Genomic DNA, 11,371 nt, shown 5'->3' with positions numbered 1-11,371 from the left:
CTGGGTAGCCTCTGCCAGCACCCAATAACCCTTTCAGTGAAGAGATTTTTCCTGATATCTAATCTGAACCTCCCCTGGTGCAGCTTGAGGCTATTTCCTCCCATCCTATCACTTGTTACTTGGGAGAAGAGACCAACATCCACCTCTCTACAACCTCCTTTCAGGTACTTGTAGACAGTGGTAATGTCTCCCACCAGCCTTCTTTGCTCTAGGCTAAACAACTCCAGTTCCTTCAGCCACCTTTCATAAGGCTTGTTTTTTGTCCATATAGTTTAATTTTAAAGATGATCACTAGCACTGAAGAGTCAAAAAGAACACGTTACTCTTCAGAGCCAACACACCCCATTCTTTTTGTGTCTGTACTCATTTTACACACTTTTTCCTCAGCTTCTGAAAGGGAAATGTATGCATCTATTCATAATTTCTACCACAGCTGAGAAGTGAACCTTATTAAGACAAGAACAGAATAAAGTAGGTAGATGCAGAGGCAGCATCTCTGGAGTCCTTTGTACAGCTGAACTTGTTATATGGGTGATGAGTGTGTTTTCTTTCTAAATTAACCTTTTACATACAATAAGCAGCAGATCTATTCAGAATGTTGAAAGTTTATCATTCAGGTAGTGTTAATCTGGGTGTCTTGGTTTGTGCGTGGATTTCTTTTTCTAAAGGAAAACTAGTACACAGTTAAGTATTCTTAGCAGCTGCTAAGAGTTGATGGTAAGCCACACAAGCCATCATCCGAATATTAATATCAAAGCCCATGAAGTAGTGCAAATGGCTTAAACTTCTATAAGCATCTAGAAGAAACAAGCAGTAGTTATACATGATAAAAGATTCAAAGGGATTCTGTGACAGGACTGTCATGGCACATACTTAGAGAGACATTGAAAAGCCTGGCATTATATTACAGAGAATGGACTGAGATGTCATTCGTACCTCAAAACTTCATAAAAACCAAAACCATTTAATCCTCTCTTCCTGAGGTGTGTTTGAATTGCTGAAGTGTGAAAATATTTTCTCTTAGAGCTGTAAAATTATTACGGTTCAGTATTTTGTAACAGCATTAGATATTGAAGGAAACATCTTTTGCCTTATCTGTGATAAATGGCACACTTTTAAGAGGAACTTTTAGGAACTACAAGTACCTATGAACAACAAAAGTGTGAGGATTGTAATAGTCTAGAAAAACATTCTTTGAAATAGTTTAAGTGCAGCAAGAAAAGCATGTTTGTATTATCAGGATAAGGTCTCCAGCTCTTCATTTTTCCAAAGCAAGAATTTATTCCTTCAAATTGTTTTCCATATTGAACAAAAGAATTCGGTACAGTTTTTCCAGAGAAAAAAAAAAGTTGACAGTTGCAATGAAGAATTATATAAAGTGACATTTCATTCTTGCATCTCCTAAAATACATTTGTTTCTCTCAAAACAGTATTAACCAATTAACAAAAGAGAACGGACACCAAAATATTTCAGTAGCTTGAGGTACCATATTCTCTCACTCACTGCATACGAGTCACTCCCTGAAACACAGAGACTTCTATTACAAGAAACCTGTATCTTTTCCCTTTATCACTGCATCTTTTCTTTCATTGCATTACCGATGAAAATGCAATTTACTGCATAAAATAAGGAAACATATTCAGAATACCTTTGCAGCATGCAGCCAAGAATCTGCAGTAGCTGTCTGAAAGCAATTTACTACAAACAGAAACATGTCCTCTACATCTAGTTCAGGGCTGACATCCCTGAAATAGTTATTCAGTTATACCAGAAAATCTTGAAATATGGTCTGTACAAGCTTGCAGAATAATGTGGTTTGTCAAGGACGCTGACGATACTGTCAGTCTTCTTCAAGGCAAACAGCTAGAAAAGTGTTGGGAATTTTAGCTTGTAAATGCAAATAATAGGCTTTTTTTTCCTTTTTGTTTAAAGTTTTAGAAGATTTTTTAATCATAAGCCAAAATTAAACAACTCTATTTTAGATACCTGCTGCCTCTCCCCTTCTTACCCTAGAACTGAGCATGATGTTCAGTCTTGCCTGACCCTACCTTGACTAACTATTGCATCCTCTTGCATGACCACACCCACTGATCCAGTCTCCAAACCTCATTTACTGATACAGATTTCTTGGGAGGATGGAGGCTTGAATCTGAAAGCATCTCACCGGAACACAAATACAGGTATGGAAAGAGTACACGGCAAAAAGGATAATGCCTCTCATACAGGAAAATGACAGGATGGGAGTCTAAACCCGGTAAAATGGAGAGCACTCATTCATTTGCAGTGCAGTCAGTGAGTGGTTCACCTCTGATTCCTACTAGAAGCCCATGACAATTAGTCAAAAGCCATTTTCACCCTGTATATGGCACAGATTCTGTAGAAACTAGCACCAGTGAGATCAGTTTTGACACAAATTAGGGTTACAAAGTTCGGTAGTCTAGATGTAAATTTTGATTTTGAAATAAGCCAAACATTTTCACTTTTGCTTAAGAAAGCCGTAAATTACAAGTTGTCATTTTAGCATTCAGTTTGCTAAAAAATCTCAAGAAATATCAGAAAACATTCTGTTGTAAAAAAGGTGCCATGGAACAAAGAGAAAGAAAAGTATTATCTTCTGATTCTTATATACAAATCACTTCAACTTTACTAGCAAACATTATAATGTATTAAAGATACAATATTTTCTTTGCTATAAATTGCTACACGCTCTTCAGTGACTGTAGGCACTCTGATTATTTCCCTACTCTCTTAAGATACAATTTCTCTTTCATCTGAAGAACAGATATTAAATCATGTACATAAATACTGTAGGTATGTAATAGTAAAACAGAATAAATAAAAAGGGTAGATAATTAATTTATTACTGCAAAATACCAAACTAGTTATCATTTCTAGAATTATTTTTATGACCAAGCAGGAGAATGAGGCTTGTATTTACAGGTATCTGTTTCGAATGTATTCTCTGTACATGAGGAAGTCATCCTTTCCCAGGGGTTGCATGTTTCCTTTTCCAGCCTGAATGTGAGCATGAAATATCTCTATTGATTTCCTGTCAGCTCTGGGAGGCTGGACTTCATAAATATTGTCTTGAGGAAAGGAGGAGATGGGTATTCTGAAAAAAAACCAAACACAGTATTTGTGACTTTAGGTAAAAGTTTTCCATCGGCAGAGTATTTCTTTTCATTGAAATAGACATGAGAGTCAACGAAAGGGCAACTCCCCACTAGATAATTCATTTACCTAGATTTTTATCATGACTGCAGACCTAATAAGACCCAGCTTTCCAAGTAGGCCAATTAGGTAAGTTGTTACTAATCACATTACAGAATACTTTCTCACTTCCCTCCACTCTGTCCTCATTTCTTCACCCTTCCTCAGATCTGTTACGGTCAGAAGGTACCCAACCTGAAATAGATCTGTGCCACACATTATAGCAGATAACAGGAGAACTTTATTGAACTATCCACTTAGTAGTAATTATAACAAGCAAGTAATTATGGTATGAACCAACATATAGAAAGGATTTACCAGATAAGGAATTTCCGTGTAATTATCAGGAAACAGACAACTTATTACCAGCAGCAGCACTCTGTACACTGGGGCAGTTAATTGGCAGTATTTTTAAAAATAGCACAAGTGTACAATAAACATTATATTTGAATCCTAATACTTAAACTTACTCATGAGAAACACACAAAGTTTGAAAGTTTACAATAACCTGAGCTTGTCAGGTTATTGAATTACTAAGCAGTATTGTCAGACTCACTCATAAAGTAGAAGTTGGAATTTTAACTGTAACTCTCGAAAACTGCATAGCAGGTCAAGGGAAGTAATTGCTTCCCTCTGTTCAGAGCTTGAGAGATTGTACCTGGAGCACTGTGCCCACTTTTGGGCTCTCCAGTACAAGACAGACAATGAAATAATTGTCCAAGTTCAGGAAGGTCACCAAGATGATTGGAGAGCTGGAGTACAATGAGAGACTGCAAGCACTGGGTTTGTCCAGCCCAGAGAAGAGAAGCTAAAAGGGATCTTATTGCTATCTGCATCCTCCTAGTGGGAGGGTGTCTGTGTGGAGCCAGACTCTTCTTGGGAGTATCTGATGAAAAGACACATTTCAAAAGGGAATGCAAACTGCAATCTGGGATATTTTGATTATATACAAGGGAACTTTCTTCCCCACGGAGAGGGCTGTTAATCACCATTGCTGCTCAGAGAGGCTGTGGAACCTCCCTGCCTAAGGATATTCAACAGTCAAGTGTATGTAGCCCTGAGCAACCTCATCTAATTTGGTCCTCCTCTGAGCAGGGGACTGGATCAGAAGACCTACAGGTCCCTTCCAGTTTTGCATATACCGTTATAAACCAAACCCTTCAGTAGCAATGTGTCCTCCATAACCGATTCCAAAGCAGCAACAGAACTATTTATACTCAATACATAATAAATAAATAAACACTAAAAGTATCTGTGTCATAAGTAATTTTCATTCTCAAGCACTTCAGCTCTTGTGAAAGCTGTATTCTTAAATATGCTATGTACATTTCCCATCAATATTTTAGTAATTTCTTTATGAAATATTCCCAGAGTTGAACAGCACAGATATCTTACTTGTGTGACAGCAGATCAGTTTGGATTCCACAACAGGACATTCAATGTCTAGTACATTGCCATATGCAAACCTATGCATTAACTTTTCTTTCTGTCAACACTACTGGATTTAGAGGAAATCGTAGTTTGAAATGAATTCTAAGAAAAAAAAACACCACAGAAATCACAGAACTGTGATTACCTAGAACAGTGGATGAATGATATCTATAAAATGCCAAAGAGGAGAAATAAATTATTTCTCAGTTATGAAAAAAAAATGACATACTTTTTAAAAATCGTTCTCTAAATAATCAGTTTCATATATTTTTTTAGTTCCTATTTCAGCTGAAAAAGCTAATTTACTTTCTAGATAGCTATCAAAATACTGCTGCTTTATAAATACTCTATCTAAGCAAAGCTGCCCAGGTATACAACACAAAGAATTTGATTCTGGAAGACTCATTTCCCTACCACCATGTACACCGAACACTTTTCTACATCACATTATTACTTAAAGGTGGACCTAAAATTTCATGGGGCCCAGTAGCCTGCCTCACAGAGCAACTAGCAGCAAAGTTTGCAGACAGATTGTTAAAACAGAACAGGTACTGAATAATCCCTTCTCCAGTATATCCTCCTGGATTTCAGCAGCCAGGATTTAGGATCTACCTGAAACAAAAATGTGAAACTGGGCTACTGTTTTGTGAAAAGTGATTTCCATAGGTCTTTGCTAGTTTTTCTAATATCTCTGAGACTTACAAAGTCCTGTGGGAATAAGTTCCATTACTTGATTGTGTCTGATGTGACATCGTTCATTTGTTATCATGGGCCTTGATTGCTCATAATTCTTACATTGGGAGAAATGGTGAATATCATCCCCCGTTTGTCTCCTTCATATCACTATCAGACAGTCAAATGTATTTAATCTTTCCTCGCACAGTAGTTATTTCTGATTAACCCTGTTACCTTGCCACTAAAGCAGAGTTCCAAGGTCTACTCCATCCTCTCATAAATCAGTGAGGACCAAAACATGTTTAATAACTATTTTTTCATGTCACCTGCAATTTTAGCAACTGAAGAGAAATTTTCTAAGTACTTTACATAATAGCACGTTGGAATAGCAGACAGTGTTAGCAGCTGAGAAACATTCAGAATGCTATTGCTAAATATTGTATTAGCATATGCACATATTTTGGGGCTCAAAACTTTTCAGGTAAGAAATTACAGCAGCAATTTACTGTCAAAGCTCACGCTTTCCAAAAGTGAACACTGATCAGCCCAAATACAATGAAGATTCAGAGATTAGCATTGTTGCCATATTCCACAGAAGCTATGATTCACTATCTGGGTGCTCTTCAACAGAAACAAAGTTATTTTTAAGTGTATAATCTTATATCTTAAAGGGAAATAACAAGGAAGAACTGGAACACTCAAACAATGGCAGAGACCTTCTATAAATGAAATACAGTAATCTAGTTCCACTATGAACACAAACTAATGCTTGACACTGTTTCCAAATCAGGGTCTCTATTAAAACTGAAAAAACCCCCCAAAACTTGCTCTCTTATTTTGTAGCCTCTTATTTTATTGAAATATGTTGGATTTTGGATGTTTCATTACATCTCATAAAATGACTGCAATGCGTCATGTAGTATAGTACGTCTAATATTACACTACAGCTGGAATATGGTACACAAAATAAAATGATTACCATAATAAAGTAATATTTTTCATTATCATATTTAAATTTGTATTTCTCCATTTTATAGAGCAATACATTCTGTTGATTACACTTTGACTGCAGTGACATTACTAGTATAGCTCTACTATTGAATTTGAGACAATAAAGTCACTGGTCACCCACGGAGTTTGTCTGCATTCTTAAAACCAAGTTCTGTTTTACCAGGATGTAGACAGAGTATGCAAGGTTATGTCACAGAAACATTTGGCCATCCTAGAACTGGAGAAAAAAGTAAAGCTAAAGAGTTTGCAAAAAGTGAAGCCTTACTGCATGCAATATATATCTATTTTTGCTTATTTTAGATTGTGTTAACAATGCCTGTTAGTCTTAGAATTCTGTGGCACTACAGTGGAATGTAAACGAATACTAAAAACGTGAGTGAGTTACCAGTCTGTATCATTAGGAAAAACTTTCCAAAAAGCTTGTTGTTTCTATGCTTTCCTCAAACACCAAACTCCTGTTTCAAAAGAGTCAAAGATCTTCCAAAGAGTCCAACCTCTCCTATTAAGCTCTCACCCAATCAGCATTTTATTTTGGTTTTTGTTGGTAAACCGTATGAATAATACAATGGAAATTCTATCATAGTTAACCTTTTCTTTCTATTTTTCCCCAACAGAGTGACAGTTTCTTCTCATCATTTCTTCTAGTTTACTACAAAACGTCAGGGTGGAGGTTCTCAGAACTGGTACCAAGCTTTGTCTATCTAACTTTACAGGTAGATGCTTTCAAAGTAGATTGCTTTCAAAGCACTCATGTCTTCTGGAGATTGATATTTATCTAGTTTAGAACATTCAAGCTGAGACTCTAGCAATGGTATTTGACACCAGCATAGTGCACTAACTTACCAGTGTCACTATCCAACACTGAACGACATCACTCACTCAAACGTAGCTGGCCTGTCTAGTCCACTAGTAAGTGAACAATTGAGTAAAAGAACAAAACAAGCCATAACACTCTATTTATTGATTTGTTTCTGAAGACATGACATCTCTGAAGCACTAATGAGTCAAAAGTCATTTCCTTAAGCAAAACAGAAGCTAGGACAGCAGAGTGCATTTCATTCTGAGTACTTAGTAACTAAATCTCAATTTTCCACCTACTTGCTTCAACATGATAAAAATATATTGAAAGAACCACATGTTCACGCATGCCAATTTTTATTAATAACCCTGTATTAAGCTGTAACTATTTGTAGAGTGCTTGTATTATCCAGTCATTTAATTAGAGTCATTTTTCTAACACTATTAATGTAAAAATCTAATCTACTTAATAAGTTTAATAGAGTCATGAAGGACAGCACATTGTTTATGACTTGGCTATCTGATCTCCTTAGAGACCTGTAGGTCTAGGGCCTCCCAATGAAAATTACATAAATAGGAACATAAACACCATGTCATGAGGACAGCATCCTTTGACATGCAAAGAGCAATTATTTTCATTCGCATGTGAGCAGGCATCAGGGTGCTATGTTTTCATCAAGAGTAGCTTTGTCTCTACAGTAAAAGAAGATAAAACTAAAATCTTCAGCTATAATGAAGATGTTCCATACTTTGGGGTTTAACTCTCAAAAATGTGGCAGTTGACAGAAAGCAACCACATTTGATTCAACACGGATCAGACCTCCTCAAATCTCTCAAATATATCTAAAGGAGACAAAATGTACTGCGTGGCCTTATCTGAATCATAAGCAAATATGCTTATAAAATCTGATATACAAAACTCCAGCAAATCCAGAGGTCTTGTTTGGGTTTTTCTCACCTCATAAATGGCAACCCTTTAAATTGCTTGCTGTGCTGTTGAAAATGCTTACAATAGAATTTTCCTTTCTTAGACACCAACACCTCCATACAACAAAGTTTCAGCCATGTTGCGAGTGGAGAGGACTGAAACCCAGGAAGTCTTCTCTGTTCAATAATACTGTAACTTGCATCTTACAGAACCAACAGCAGCAAAACCTGGACTGCATCGAGGTCCCACAACAATCACCTGAAACTCCAATGGCATTCTCAGTTTCAAGGGTCAGTGAAAGAAGAGACTCTCTTTACACAGATATATATCCAAATGAGCATTTTACACTCCAAGCCAGAATGGAGCAGCTTCTTTATAGTGCAGATAGAAGGGATATGAGAGAGGGTCAGAACATCTGATACAGAAACGTGATCTCAGGAAAGATAAATCTTTTAAGTAGGGATGATTTACACTGACCACAAACTAAATGAAAAATTAAACATCGAACACACAAAGGAAGTGAGGGCTAGTACAGGACAAAACAAAACAAACAGCAAAAGAACCCACAAAAAACCCAGATAGGAATATTGTGTTGCTTTATGGAAAGGAAAAGCTTAGACTCAAATTTGCAAATAGAATTACCTGAGGAAGACCATTCTATTAAACTGATGAAGAGAAATGTATCACTTCACAGAGAAGAGAGAGGGACAGGTTGAAGATGAGTCCTGAAAATGTTCATTAAAAAGCCTAAAAGGGATCTCAGTCACAAGGAGTTTAAATCATTTTTGCAAGATCCCTGGAAAAAGCCCATGCCCTGCTCCTCGATCTGTCATAAGGGTGCTGCACAAGATGATTGAGCCAATCTAACAAAATGCCACCCAGCCACATAAGAAAGTTCTGCTGTGTTTGACCCTGTGGCTCTATCTCTTTTGTCCTGGCCCTGGTGATAAGTGGAACCTTCACTGGTCTAAATAATACCATTAATCTATCAGGAAACTATTTGTTCTTTAAATCTGAATTAGTTTGCTGCAGACTGATGAGCTGAAGTGATTTACGGAGCACTGTAACAAGCAGCAAAGCTTGCACAAGTAACTGAAAACATGTGCAAGGGAAGGAGGGAAAGAGCAGGACTCCCGCTTTTAGTAGCAATGAACGGTTAGAATTGGCTCAGCTATTTTGTTAACTTCGCCCATCAAATCTAGTCATGCTGTGACTTAAACCATAACACCAAACCATTTCACCCGTCAAACTTCAGTAGAGCATTTTATAAACCATTACAACATGGATTTATTTATATTTCCTTCAGTCCTCAGCCAGCTTCTTTTCTGGAGAGTCCTACAACTCGTTATCCAGTTGGTTTTCCCCAGACCCTTCCCAGTACTATTTTTTGAGGTGCATGACTAAAAATGAACAGAGCATTCAAGCCCAAAATGACAAAATGATTCACGGAATCATAGAATAGTTTGGATTGGAAGGGACCTTGAAGTACCAAGTACCATGAAGTACCAAATACTTTCAGGGAAAGTGCCACAATGACTTTAAAACCACTTCCCCAGGATATAAAATGAAGACAGTCTCAGTAGCAGTCATTTTAGTCAGGCCATTTCACAAAAGATGAGTGGAGTGCTAAAATGATTCAGAATCCCAATGAAGGGCAATCTTTCATCTTCAGACAGAAGACAAAATCCAGGTATTGTATAAACAGCTCATCAGTAAATTTCAAGGGAATTCTCAGAGGCAATAAATGCTGTGGAGTCACAGAAATGCTCTGCTTAAAATACTGAGTGTCAAAGAGAGGAAAGACTCAAGTTAAGAGAGGAAGACTAAGTCTTAAAGCTATTTTTAGAATACCAAAGCAGCGGATACATATGAGGCAAACAAACAAGACAAATCAATGTATTTTGGGTCAGTTAAACCAAAGTAGTTAGTTATCCTCATCTCTGTTCTGAACTGAATACCAATAGTGAGCTACATACTTTTATTTAGAGGTATAGAGAGCTTTAGATTATATGTGCTTCTTCATATATAGCTGTTAAAGAATATGAGATCCAGCACAGGACATCTCAAAGTAAAATGAATCCAAATAACCACTAAACAGGAAAGAACTTCATCCATTGTAGAGGCAGAGAGTTCTTAGTTAAGGAGGGAAGTAAGGTTGATGGCTTCCAATTTAACACAAATATTTGCATCTCAAAGGAGTTGTTGAAGCAGTGCTTGTTTTAATTAAGAAGCCTAGCTATCCTGTTTCCAAGAAAAGGAAGAAATAAAATGAGTTGTAGATAAAACCACAGCATCTATTCAGACCCTTAGTCTGGGAGACTAAGGATAAAAAACTTTGCTAAAGAATAGATGCTCTAAGAAAGGGTTGTCTAGCAAGAAGGTGCTTGATTGAAGTGCAGTATTTGTTGCGTTGGAAACCTTGACTGCTACCCTATCAGAAGATAGTAACTAGATAAGAAACCTTTCTGATATAAGATTAGTGTAAACAGATGACAGAACATAAACAATTTTTTCACCTATATTTGCCATGAATACTAGTGAAAATTCCCTACTCTGTGAATAAATGCTTACATTTTAGTCTATCCAACCTTCTGAGCAAAGCAATATACTGGAGAGGCATATTTGAAGCAGAAAGTGTGCAAAAAGCCACTGTACTGTGAAAGTATCAACATGCTTGAGAATCCAAGATAACTTCCAACTTTTAAAGTCGCTTGCTGACTAATTATGACCACCTTTTGATTCACTGCTTACACAGCAGTGTCAAGAAACTATTTAGATATTTTGCATGGGTTCAGTGTAAAAAATAAATCTATTCTCAACACTATCACTCTGAACATCCTTTATCCATTTACTTCTGCCTTTCAGTATAAGAAACAAATTACTCCTAGGATGTGAATACACAGAAAGATGACAAGTTCAGTACCAGCCTTTTCTTTAGTACAGTTATAAAGAAGTGGTAATGCCAAGTTTACAAATATAAAGCTATTTTTTCTCTAATGCTCCAAGAAATAGTCCTTACACTAACAAAGTCATATGGTAGCACTGAAGGAGCAAGAGAACTGCTCTAAACTGCAGTAACAGCTTTTAAAAGTAAGTGGGGTTGTAAAACAGTCATTAAAATTAGAAAATGTACTGCTCTATTTTTGCCTTTATATATTATGGTGATATTATAGAGTAAAAAGATTCCAGAAGAGCACTTAATTAACAAAAACGGAAGATAAAGGTGCTCCATGTTCACTGAAATTTGCTCCGATGCTTTTATCTTGTTGAGAAAACAATGTGTATAATGTGCACATACACAGAAACAAACAGTAAAA

At 36.7% G+C, this 11,371-nt stretch overlaps 1 protein-coding gene across 1 annotated transcript in view; it reads right to left on the bottom strand.

The window, feature by feature from the left end:
• Positions 1 to 1,257: 1,257 nt before the first annotated feature.
• Positions 1,258 to 11,371, bottom strand: part of FIG4 (FIG4 phosphoinositide 5-phosphatase) — a 72,229-nt gene continuing 62,115 nt past the window's right edge. Inside the window, exon 23 of the mRNA XM_069851702.1 lies at positions 1,258 to 3,113. Coding sequence (XP_069707803.1) covers positions 2,936 to 3,113 — 178 coding nt within the window. The 3' untranslated portion in view covers positions 1,258 to 2,935. The remainder of the gene's footprint in view (positions 3,114 to 11,371) is intronic.

This window comes from Phaenicophaeus curvirostris, chromosome 2 (assembly GCF_032191515.1).
Source record: "Phaenicophaeus curvirostris isolate KB17595 chromosome 2, BPBGC_Pcur_1.0, whole genome shotgun sequence".
In the NCBI taxonomy this organism is placed as follows: domain Eukaryota; kingdom Metazoa; phylum Chordata; class Aves; order Cuculiformes; family Cuculidae; genus Phaenicophaeus; species Phaenicophaeus curvirostris.
Note: the sequence above shows the minus strand (reverse complement) of the source record. Positions and strands in the feature narration are given on the sequence as shown.